At 38.9% G+C, this 12,700-nt stretch overlaps 1 protein-coding gene across 1 annotated transcript in view; it reads left to right on the plus strand.

Moving 5' to 3' along the window:
- The window catches only part of MEIKIN (meiotic kinetochore factor), a 91,148-nt gene extending 81,028 nt beyond the window's left edge, over positions 1-10,120 (plus strand). The window contains exon 15 of the mRNA XM_045075540.1: positions 9,260-10,120. Within this exon, the coding sequence (XP_044931475.1) occupies positions 9,260-9,291 (32 nt within the window). The 3' untranslated portion in view covers positions 9,292-10,120. The remainder of the gene's footprint in view (positions 1-9,259) is intronic.
- Positions 10,121-12,700: the final 2,580 nt, after the last annotated feature.

Raw genomic sequence — 12,700 nt, forward strand, 5'->3', positions numbered from 1 at the left:
CTATCCAGCCAAACTATTGGCCACAGTCAGTGAATCAATATATAATCATGTATCTGGCCACTTCTAACAGAGTGAACAGTGGGATGTTTTTCTTGAAGTTCTACCCACTGGGAGGATATACCTTCACCAGTTTCTTTCAGGGATGTCACAGAAAGGAGCAAGTGTTGCATATCATGTAGAACCATCTGTGAAACAAGTCTGAGCCCCCCCCCCAATCAGCTGATTGTGGAGAACTCCCCATAATGCCAAAGGTGCAGGCTGGGAAAGAGAAGATAGTGTAGCAGCAGTATGGACAATGGACATATGGACCACATCCTCATCTAACTTACTCTTGCCTTTGGGGCTCAAGCTCAATTCCATACATATCATTTCTATCTGAAAATGCAGCGCTGTTCTGCACAGCCAACTCTGTGGCTTGGTGCATCAGATTGTGTATAATTCATGGTTGGGAGCTCAGGTCTCATTGTAACTTGGGATACCATGGTTAAATATTCAGTCTCTATGAAGACCCAGTAGCAGACCAAAAACTATTTCTCAAAAAGAGTAGTTATTCACAGAAAATGCTAAAGATTTGCTCCAAAATCCTAAGGACCTGTACTGTGATCCACCTACAGGATCCAAACAACATATATATCTCTCAATGACACTTAAAGCATCATTCAATTTACTAGATATTATGGTACAAGTGGCAGAGCATCTTGCATAGTACCCTGGACCTATTGTAGAACCTTCTCTCATTCTGAGGCTCCCTCAAAACCAGTAGCCTTTAGGCACTGAGTAAATGGGTTGGAGTAGTGAACTCAAATGAAAAATGTTGACTCCCAAATCTAAAGAGGTCCACTAGGCATTGTGTGTCTTTTTTGGTTGTAGGAAGAGCCTGATGCAACAACTTATTCTTTTCTTTAGGAAGTATATCTCTCATATCACTGGGCCCCTAGACGTTTCACTGAGGTTGAAAGAGACCCAGCAATTCCATTTCCCTGGACCATGGAGACCCAGCAATTCCACTTCCAAGAGTATATCCAACTGTAGTGTGTACATATGTTCATCAAAAGATGTTTGCTAGAATGTTTATAGCAGCATTTGGATAATAACCCCAAATAGGAAATAATCCAAATGCCCATCAACAGTGGAATGGATTAATAAATAGGGGCACATTCATTTATTGGAGTGCTATATAGCAGTGAGAATCAACAATGTGCAGTTACATGCAACAGTATTTATAAATCTCACATAAGGACTCAGACACAATAGAGTACATTTAACATTACTTATATTTAATACAAAACTAGGCAAAACTAATCTATGATGAAAATCACCATAGTGGATGTACTAATTAGGGAGGGGCTATTAACTAGAAAGCATTATGAGAGGAAGTTATCTAGGTACTAGATACTAGTACTAGGTACTAGTGGTATTTGTTCTGTTTCATTATTTGAATGCTGGTTAGATGGGTATAGTAAGTCTGTGAAACCCATCAAACTTTACAGTACATATATGCAAACTTCTCTGTGTGTATGCTGTATTTCGGTAAAAAGTTCTAAAATAGAAAAACTCTTAATTTGATCTTTATGACAAGTCATATTAATCTATGACATGTAGCATCACAGTTCTGGGTATAAGTATGCAACAAATCAAAACTAAAATGTGTCTGGGAAGTTCTGAATATTTAGACTAAAATTTTTCATATAATTCAGAGACCCCTTGATGTATGTTGAACTGATTATGCCATCTCCTGGCTTCTTTGTAGGTTCTCACCTCATTTGGCAGCCTCTTCACTTAAGTAATTCCCCCTTCAACTTCTGGCCACTTGCCTCTGCCTTTCCTTTAGTAAAAATAGCAAAACCCCAAGCTAACTAGTGATCATGTTTTTTTAAACATGTAACAGCCTATTTTTAGTCCTGACATTTAACATTTAGCTAGTTTGCCAGTTATCTAATCAGGACGGTAAGATGAAGCTTACTTTTGATGGTCTAGGACCCATGTTTGTTATGATACTTGTTCATTAATAATGCTGATTAGAGAAAAAATGTGGTGAAAGTAAACCACTAGAGAAGTCCAAAGGAGATGTGATAGATGAGGTGGTGTGGGTAAATAGAAGTTTGAGAATGGTGACAGCCTAAAGAAAGAGGCCTTAGAAGATATCCAGTCCAAGATTTCTCAAAATGTAGTCCTCTAACCACGTACACCAGAATTACTGCGGACCTGGCAAATTTTGTATTCTCTAGAGATACAGCACCAGGATCTACAATTTGAAGAATTCTCAGAGTGATTCCAAGAAGCACTAACATTTGAGAGGCATTTAATGATATAGTCTATTTTGCTCACTTTACGTATAATAAAAATGACCTACTCAGATCAATAAGTGATTTGTCTGAATACACCAGCTAATTAGTGGTAGAATCAGAATTAGAACTTAACTTTCATAATTTGCAATAGTTTGGGTAGCTGTCAAATAAGGCATTGGGAGGGGTAGAGTAGATAGGGCTCTGAGTTTCTCAGTTCCTCCATACAGAAACATTTTGCTTCTCTTTGTTTTATATTTCTCTTTCTCTTTGTACTGACTTCTGTATTCTACTTAAAAAGGTTTTTTTTTCCCCTCAAGAATATGCTTGGAAAATCATTGCTATTTGCTATAGCAATAGATGTCTAATATTACTTTAATTTGGCTAATAAGCATGTATTGCACACTGCAGTATTAGCTGGGGATAAGAGTACAGCCTTAGCCCTCTAGTGCTTACAGACTAGTGATGAGACAGATCACATAGTCTTCTCTATAACATGATAAAATTGGAATAAGGCACTGCAGGAATCGAAGAGGGGATATTTTAGCTTTGCTTTGGAAGACTTCCTAGCTAACAATACATTTTGGAAAATCAGACAAAACTTGAAGCTATCCTTATAGTAAGGTTTTACAATTTCTCTTCAATTTTGATCTTTAGAAGACATGATAAATGATGTTATAGATTCATATCTTATACTTATAGTACAATAAAAGCCTTTAACTAGATATGTATACATCTTTATTGAGAAGCTTGAGTTTTTAGATAAGAGCATGCAGATGTATCACATGGAAATATGACAAATGAGATGGAAAAGGACTTGAGTATCCTAGAGATGGTAGTAGAAATCACTTAAGAATAAGACATCCCTAAGTTTGGGGCACCTGGGTGGCTCAGTGGGTTAAGCCTCTGCCTTTGGCTCTGGTCATGATCTCAGGGTCCTGGGATTGAGCCCGCATGGCATCAGGCTCTCTTCTCAGCAGGGAGCCTGCTTCCCCCGCTCTCTCTCTGACTGCCTCTCTGCCTACTTCTGATCTCTGTCAAATAAATAAATAAAATCTTAAAAAAAGAAAAAAGACCTCCCTAAGTTCAAAACCTAGTTCTGTCACATGAGTAAATTTCTTAAATCCTCTGACTTTTAACCTCTTATCTGTAAAATTGGCATAATGATAGTACTTAGCTCAGAGAGTTATTGCAAGGATTAGACATAATTTATGTAAAGTATCTGAAATATAATAATCACTCATTATGCAATAAGTATTACTTATTTCTGTAGAGTAGGTTAATTCCTCTAGACTATATTTTTCTTTTTCCCTTTGGAAATTATTCCTTTGTTTGTACTAAATTGCAAAAGCCTAAAATATATTGTATGGTTGTTGTATTTGATGATAAATTTGGTTGTGCCCTCTCACATAAAGAATATAGCAGTTAGGGGTGCCTGGGTGGCTCAGTGGGTTAAAGCCTCTGCCTTCGGCTCAGGTCATGATCCCAGGGTCCTGGGATCCAGCCCTGCATCAGGCTCTCTGCTCAGCAGGGAGCCTGCTTCCCCCTCTCTCTATGCCTGCCTCTCTGCCTGCTTGTGATCTCTCTGTCAAATAAATAAAATCTTTAAAAAAAAAAAGAACATAGCAGATAATTGTGTGTAGCTTTTGACGCAGACACGCCAATCTAATACAAATATAGAGGTGCCATACCATATCTTGGGGAAAAAGAAATCAAACTAATTTGACATAATGGAGATTTTTAAGCTTGTTGATTTGATGTAAAAAAAGATGAAGTTCTGCCGTTGACTGGTTCATTTACCCAGCAAATATTTATTGAATCTGGATGTTATATTTAGATGAAGTTAGTTAATAGTAATATTGAAATAAAGACATAGTTGTCTTTATGAAATTTGTAATCTCATAGAGGAAGTCGATAAGGTAATACAAGTCCAGTGGAGACATAGGTGCTTTCATAGAGGTGTATGTGGGACTGTGTTGGGGTACATAGGGAGATGATTTGAAGGATGTTTCGAAGCCCTCAGAAGCATTCTGAGCATAGTCTTTCTAGGCAGAGGCCACATAAATTGAAGCACAGAGGCTTAATGTATCCTTGGGTAGTTAACCAACTGAAAGTAGTTATGTTTGGCTGGAGTGCAAAGTGGACTCTGAGAACTAAGTCTTGAATAGTAATCAGAGGACAAATTGTGGAAAGCCTCCTATGTCACACTGACTTTTTACTTTCATGGTCAAATTGCTTTTTTTTTTTTTTTTTTTTTTTTTTTTTAATTTTTTATTTTTGATAAACATATATTTTTATCCCCAGGGGTACAGGTCTGTGAATCAACAGGTTTACACACTTCACAGCACTCACCAAATCACATACCCTCCCCAATGTCCATAATCCCACCCCCTTCTCCCAAACCCCCTGCCCCCGGCAACCCTCAGTTTGTTTTGTGAGATTAAGAGTCACTTATGGTTTGTCTCCCTCCCAATCCCATCTTGTTTCATTAATTCTTCTTCTACCCACTTAAGCCTCCATGTTGTATCACCATTTCCTCATATCAGGGAGATCATATGATAGTTGTCTTTCTCTGCTTGACTTATTTCGCTAAGCATGATACGCTCTAGTTCCATCCATGTTGTCGCAAATGGCAAGATTTCATTTCTTTTGATGGCTGCATAGTATTCCATTGTGTATATATACCACATCTTCTTGATCCATTCATCTGTTGATGGACATCTAGGTTCTTTCCATAGTTTGGCTATTGTGGACATTGCTGCTATAAACATTCGGGTGCATGTGCCCCTTTGGATCACTACATTTGTATCTTTAGGGTAAATACCCAATAGTGCAATTGCTGGGTCATAGGGCAGTTCTATTTTCAACATTTTGAGGAACCGCCATGCTGTTTTCCAGAGTGGCTGCACCAGCTTGCATTCCCACCAACAGTGTAGGAGGGTTCCCCTTTCTCCGCATCCTCGCCAGCATCTGTCATTTCCTGACTTGTTGATTTTAGCCATTCTGACTGGTGTGAGGTGATATCGCATTGTGGTTTTGATTTGTATTTCCCTGATGCCGAGTGATATGGAGCACTTTTTCATGTGTCTGTTCGCCATCTGGATGTCTTCTTTGCAGAAATGTCTGTTCATGTCCTCTGCCCATTTCTTGATTGGATTATTTGTTCTTTGGGTGTTGAGTTTGCTAAGTTCTTTATAGATTCTGGACACTAGTCCTTTATCTGATATGTCGTTTGCAAATATCTTCTCCCATTCTGTCAGTTGTCTTTTGATTTTGTTAACTGTTTCCTTTGCTGTGCAAAAGCTTTTGATCTTGATGAAATCCCAGTAGTTCATTTTTTCCCTTGCTTCCCTTGCCTTTGGCGTTGTTCCTAGGAAGATGTTGCTGCGGCAGAGGTCGAAGAGGTTGCTGCCCGTGTTCTCAAGGATTTTGATGGATTCCTTTCGTACATTGAGGTCCTTCATCCATTTTGAGTCTATTTTTGTGTGTGGTGTAAGGAAATGGTCCAATTTCATTTTTCTGCATGTGGCTGTCCAATTTTCCCAGCACCATTTATTGAAAAGGCTGTCTTTTTTCCATTGGACATTCTTTCCTGCTTTGTCGAAGATTAGTTGACCATAGATTTGAGGGTCTATTTCTGGGCTCTCTATTCTGTTCCATTGATCTATGTGTCTGTTTTTGTGCCAGTACCATGCTGTCTTGATGATGACAGCTTTGTAATAGAGCTTGAAGTCCGGAATTGTGATGCCACCAACGTTGGCTTTCTTTTTCAATATCCCTTTGGCTATTCGAGGTCTTTTCTGGTTCCATATAAATTTTAGAATTATTTGTTCCATTTCTTTGAAAAAGATGGATGGTACTTTGATAGGAATTGCATTAAATGTGTAGATTGCTTTAGGTAGCATAGACATTTTCACAATATTTATTCTTCCAATCCAGGAGCATGGAACGTTTTTCCATTTCTTTGTGTCTTCCTCAATTTCTTTCATGAGTACTTTATAGTTTTCTGAGTATAGATTCTGTGTCTCTTTGGTTAGGTTTATTCCTAGGTATCTTATGGTTTTGGATGCAATTGTAAATGGGATTGACTCCTTAATATCTCTTTCTTCTGTCTTGCTGTTGGTGTAGAGAAATGCAACTGATTTCTGTGCATTGATTTTATATCCTGACACTTTACTGAATTCCTGTATAAGTTCTAGCAGTTTTGGAGTGGAGTCTTTTGGTCAAATTGCTTTTTAATTAGTTCAGTCTTGTGGGAATGACTTGGAAAAAAAGTGAGCTGGGAAGTAGAAGGATCGGGTGGGAGTTTTACAAAAGTCCTGAAGAACAGAGTTGAGAAAATGAGGATCTGAGCCAGTATATCTCAAAATGTGGTGCTCAGAGGCACCTAAATAATTTATAAATAATTTATAAATAATGCATATTCCCAGGTCATTGGTTTAGCGATCTGATTCAGTACTACTGGGGTTTGAGAAACAGTCTAAACTAAAAATGTGTGCTGGCATAATTGCCAGGACTTAGTGACTGATTAGGTACTGGTACAGGTTGCTGAGAGAAAAGGACAGTTAGGATGACTCCCAGGTATCCAGTATTGTAAAGTTTCAGAGATGATGTGTTATAGGTGCTGTCTGCCCTTGGAAATGTATGAAGCCTGGTTAAAGGTAGGTAAAACTAGGTAGTGGGTGTGCTGATTACCCACTTGGGAAGTTACTACAAATTGGTATGGCCTTGATTACTGTGGCCCAGTTTTCAAAGCATTTAATAAATGAGCAGATAGTGTCTGAGGTCAGTAAAGAAAACAACAGGGAGGAGTAGAGGGTAGAACAGGCAGTGCTTTGCACATTTTAATGTACTGGCGAATTGCTTGTAGATCTTGTTAAAGTAGAGATTTTGATTTATTAGATCTGGAATGGAGCCCAAGATTTTACTTTTTTTTTTTTTTTAAAGATTTTATTTATTTGTTAGAGAGAGCATACAAGCAGGGGGAACAGCAGGCAGAGGAAGAAGCAGGCTCCTCACTGGTCACAGAGCCCAACGTGGGGACTCAATCCCAGAATGCTGGGATCATGACCCGAGCTGAAGTCAGATGCTTAATCCACTGAGCCACCCAGGCATCTCAAGATTCTATATTTCTGGGGCGCCTGGGTGGCTCAGTGGGTTAAGGCCTCTGCTTACGGCTCAGGTCATGATCCCAGGGTCCTGGGATCGAGCCCCACATCGGGTTCTCTGCTCAGCAGGGAGCCTGCTTCCTCCTCTCTCTCTATCTCTCTGGCTACTTGTGATATGTCTGTCAAATAAATAAATCTTTAAAAAAAAAAAGATTCTATATTTCTTTTCTTTTTTTTTTAATTTTTTTTTTAAGATTTTATTTATTTATTTGCCAGAGACAGAGGGAGAGAGAGCGAGTGAGCACAGGCAGACAAAGAGGCAGGCAGAGGCAGAGGGAGAAGCAGGCTCCCCGCCGAGCAAGGAGCCTGATGTGGGACTCGATCCCAGGACCCTGGGATCATGACCTGAGCCGAAGGCAGCTGCTCAACCAACTGAGCCACCCAGGCGTCCCGAGATTCTATATTTCTAATGAACTTTTACATGAGGATGAAATTACTGGTCTATGAGGATGAAATTACTGGTCTATGGACCACAGTTTGAACAGTGAAGATAGAGGTCTCTGGTGTTCAAACTTATCTACATATCATACTTTCCTGGATATTTGAATCCCTTGTCCTGAGATTCTAATCTAATTGGTATGAAATGTGGCCTGTATGTAGGTACAACAGAATTTGAGAATCACTGATAAAGGTCAGGGCTAATGTATATCATAGTGTGAAAGTGGCAGTGAGAATAGGTAAAACTGGCTCCATTCGGGATCTCCTGGTATCAGATGTAGAAGGAAAATCCCCAGAATCCTGTACTGGAAAGAACCTGGATTTAGCTACAGCAAAGAGTAGTAGAAGGAAGGGTGGGTAGGAAAATGTGAGGGGCTTCTTCATGGGTGTTGGATGCGGATGAGGATGAGAAGCACAACTGGATCAACTGGATCAACTGGATCAACTCCTCCAGTTTACACAGCTAGAGTTAGAGGCCATCTTTGCTGGGCTTCCCATTGGAATATTATTGAGCAGGTCTTTTTCTGTCTCCAAAGAGGTATCCTCAGCCTGTCCAGGAAGGAATGAGCCAGCTATTCCTTTTTAAAATTATTTTTTATAGCTTCTGGATTTATTTCCTAAGACTTGACAGGATGAAACTAGATTGGCTGGGTGTCAAGAGTTTTTTTTTTTTTTAGTTTTTTTTTAAATTTATTTTTTATTTTCAGCATAACAGTATTCATTATTTTTGCACCACACCCAGTGCTCCATGCAATCCGTGCCCTCTATAATACCCACCACCTGGTACCCAGACCTCCCACCCCCCACCCCTTCAAAACCCTCAGATTGTTTTGCAGAGTCCATAGTCTCTCATGGTTCACCTCCCCTTCCAATTTCCCCCAACTCCCTTCTCCTCTCTAGCTCCCCATGTCTTCCATGCTATTTGTTATGCTCCACAAATAAGTGAAACCATATGATAATTGACTCTCTCTGCTTGACTTATTTCACTCAGCATAATCTCTTCCAGTCCCATCCATGTTGCTACAAAAGTTGGGTATTTTTTAAAAAAAACTGATTCTTGTCTTTCTTTCTTTCTTTTTTTTTAAAGATTTTATTTATTTATTTGACAGAGATCACAAGTAGGCAGAGAGGCAGGCAGATAGAGAGAGAGGTGGAAGCAGGCTCCCTGCTGAGCAGAGAGCCCGATGTGGGGCTTGATCCCAGAGTCCTGGTATCATGACCTGAGCCAAAGGCAGAAGCTTTAACCCACTGAGCCACCCAGGTGCCCTGTGTCAAGAGTTTTTGCCCCCAAGAATTGGTTATTAATAATTATTGGTCACATTCTTATGATGTATATGAAATAATCGATTGTTTTATATTTTTCTCCAGATATTATAATAAAAACAAATGGCAGAATGTAGCAGCCATGGCTAAATTGTCACCACTTTGAAGATATACATGAATGTGAAGTCAAAGTCCATAAAGCAGAATGTCTGTCTGAAATTATATATAATTCAAAAATCAAAATTCTCTAATTATATGTGATATATCCTAGTGATGAAATTCTACTGAGATTCTTATAATTTACTTTTAATCAGTAAAGAAACACTCTTATATATGTCTCTTAAATATATGTATTTGTATTGTAAAATAAGAACAAATAGCTTATATTAAAAGACTGTACACTAAACAAATGATTTCAGTTATTTATAAAGAGCAAAGTACCAGGCTACTGTGTAACTCCCTTTGTTTTTTTCCCCCAGAGTTTGTCCTCTATAAGGATTAAAAGTAGTAAAGTTGAAGTACTAAAAATGAAAATGCTTATATTACGAGCTATTTTTGACAGAACTTAATTGAAACCACATGAGTGAGAGACCTAATTCCAGGTCTGACTGAAAGAAACTCTATACTCAACTTTGCTGAAGCAGGGAATTTATAATATGTACAATCAATCATACACTAAGTTTTTGATGTATTACCTCATTCTCAAACCTTCTTTAGCTAATACTGTCTGTAAGATTTTATGTGTTTATTCATGTAAGATATTATTTGTGGTGGTGTCTCTACACTGCTCTTCCTAAAAAACAGCAGTCCTGTTGTCAGTGAACATAGTACAATTATATAACTCTTATAATTTTGAAATTTTAACTCTTGATGGTTTACTAATGTTATTATACATAAAAGTAAGAGTCAGATTTTCAAAGCTGCTCAGTAAGAAAGAAAATTCTAAAATCAATGAATTAATTTGAGATTTTGTAAAATATAGCATTCATTTTTAAAAAGGAGTTCCATGAAGATACTCTTTTTTTTTTTTTTAAGATTTTTAAAAATTTATTTGACAGACAGAGATCACAAGAGGCAGGCAGGGGTCGGGGGGCTGGGGGAGTGGAGAAGGCTCCCTGCTGAGCAGAGAGCCCGGTGGTGGTGGTGGTGGTGTGGTGGTGGTGGTGGTGGTGGTGGTGGTGGTGGTGGTGTGGTGGTACTGCTGCTGCTGCTGCTGCTGCTGGTGGTGGTGATGGTGCTGCTGGTGGTGGTGATAATGATGATGATGATGATGATGATGATGATGATGATGCCGATGCCGGGCTTGATCCCAGGAGCCTGGGATCATGACCTGAGCTGAAGGCAGAGGCTTCAGGCACCCCTGAAGATATTCTTATGAATTATTTGACAAGGCCTTAAGCCACTAACAAAGCTATTTGTGATTTCTATTTCACACTCTCATCTGGAGGAGAAATACAGGAAAGTTGTTAGGAAATGTAGAAGAGACCATGAAAGATGGAGGCTAAAACCCAATTTAGATCTGGATTTTAAATCCGTACTCAACCAATAAAGCAACTCTTGGGATGGTTATAAAAGCAGAAATGTGACAAGCAATGTGGGGAAGAAGAAATGAAATAGAAGGCCTACTCCCTACTTTCAAGGAGTTTATCATCCAAGTGGAAAGCAAGAGGACAAATTACTTGGTAGTTTCTAATCAGGTGGTTGGGTTCCTGTGAGAAAGAATGACACCTGATTCCTAGGGTGGGCCTAGTGGGGCTGGAGGAAATAAACACTTATTTCATAATGCTGATACGGAAAATAGAGCTAGCTCAGAAAGAGTTATATACTTAGATGAGGCTGACATGATTTGGAAAGTGACAGAGCCTGGATTTGTAGGCAAAAGTATTTTAAGCCCAGTTTTTTTGTTTTATCAGCTAGAGCATAGGGAAAAATGGGAGGGGAAAAGGATTTACAACTGGCATTCAAGAGCCTTAGTGGGGGAGGGTATGACTTCTATTATGATTAAAAGGAAGGAAAGTAGAATAAACTTGATGGTTATCTAGAAGGCAGGAGTGGTCCAAAGAGGATTACTGTTAGCAAATCCCACAAGAAGGTTATACACTTAACTTCTTGTCTGTCGGTAGGCCTCAAAATTCTTTCAGTCAATCTCCCTAGAAGAGCATCAGAAACAGTTCTTCCCTTCTGGAGAGAGGGTGTCCATAGTTTTTAATCACATTTTCAAAGTTGTCTGTGATCTAAAACTAGTTAACAATAGGACTTGGTCTCTTTACTTCAATATATAACTGATTAATAATAATTTTTAAGCATTTAAAATTTTCAAATTATACTTCATGAAAAAAAAAAAAACAACTCAGGTCATAAGTACCCAAATACAGTTGAAAATGCATGAAGGGGCAGATGTAATGTCATTTACAATAAAAAAATTTTTTTTTAATTAATTTATTTATTTGTCAGAGAGAGAGAGAGAGAGCACAAGCAGGCAGAGTGGGAGGCAGAGGCAGAGAGAGAAGCAGGATCCCCGCTGAGCAAGGAGCCCAATGTGGGACTTGATCCCAGGACCCTGGGATCATGACCTGACCTGAAGGCAGCACAGCTTGATTGACTGAGCCACCCAGGTATCCCATATTTAAAAAATTTTAACTGGAGTGTTTTTTCACCTCTCCAAGGTATAATTTATCATGGTTTGTTCAGTTGTGAATAGCCTCTTCATCTTATATTGTGTTTATATGAAAGGCATAAAACCCAGACTTTCCAGATAAGTTATCTATAACCTTTTCTAATATAATATTGCTTTCTAAACTGTATTTTAAAATATTGACCCATCTTACATCTTAAATCCTTCCTTGACTCCATATGTTCTTCTATATACCCATGCTTCACCCTTTTACACCCAGATTTCCTAAAAAGAATGCTGTCTACTTTTGCACCAGTCCCTCACTCCTCAACCCTTCCTCCTCTTCCCCCTGAGCCCGACACACACAGAGTCTGGGTTCAGCTCTGGTTCTCCACTGACACTGCACCCCTCAAAGTTACTAGCAACCTCCCTGATGCTAATCTAAGGGATATTTTTCAGTTTGAATCTTACCCAACCTCTCTCTCCCAGCTAATGATAGTGCTCTATTCTTGAAAGCCTCTAGTAAGGAATGATCTCTTAGAAACATTACTCTCCAGGCTTTCATCCAATCTCCAGCTCTTTCTCTTCCATTTCTTCTGAAGGCTCATTTTCCTTTGTCCAGCCTTTAATTTTGGTGTTTCCTGGGGTTCTCTTCTAGGGCTTCTTCTCATGTTACCTCATCTCCTCGGGTAATCTCATCTAACTCTGATTTCAAGTACCATCTCTGTGCAGTTGACCCCAAATCTTTATAACTGCCATGGATACATGTAAGTGGACATATGTAGTGATTATCTCTGCATCTGTCTCCCAAAGGATTAGTTGTCTTTCCTTGTATTCCCACAACATTCTGTACTTGCCCACATCATAGCATTTTCATAGTATTTATCATAATGGTAATCATAATAATTACAATAATAGTTAATTTCCAGTCA

Source organism: Mustela putorius, unplaced genomic scaffold, assembly GCF_011764305.1.
Source record: "Mustela putorius furo isolate JIRA1106 unplaced genomic scaffold, ASM1176430v1.1 tig00000145_pilon_pilon_pilon, whole genome shotgun sequence".
NCBI lineage: Eukaryota > Metazoa > Chordata > Mammalia > Carnivora > Mustelidae > Mustela > Mustela putorius.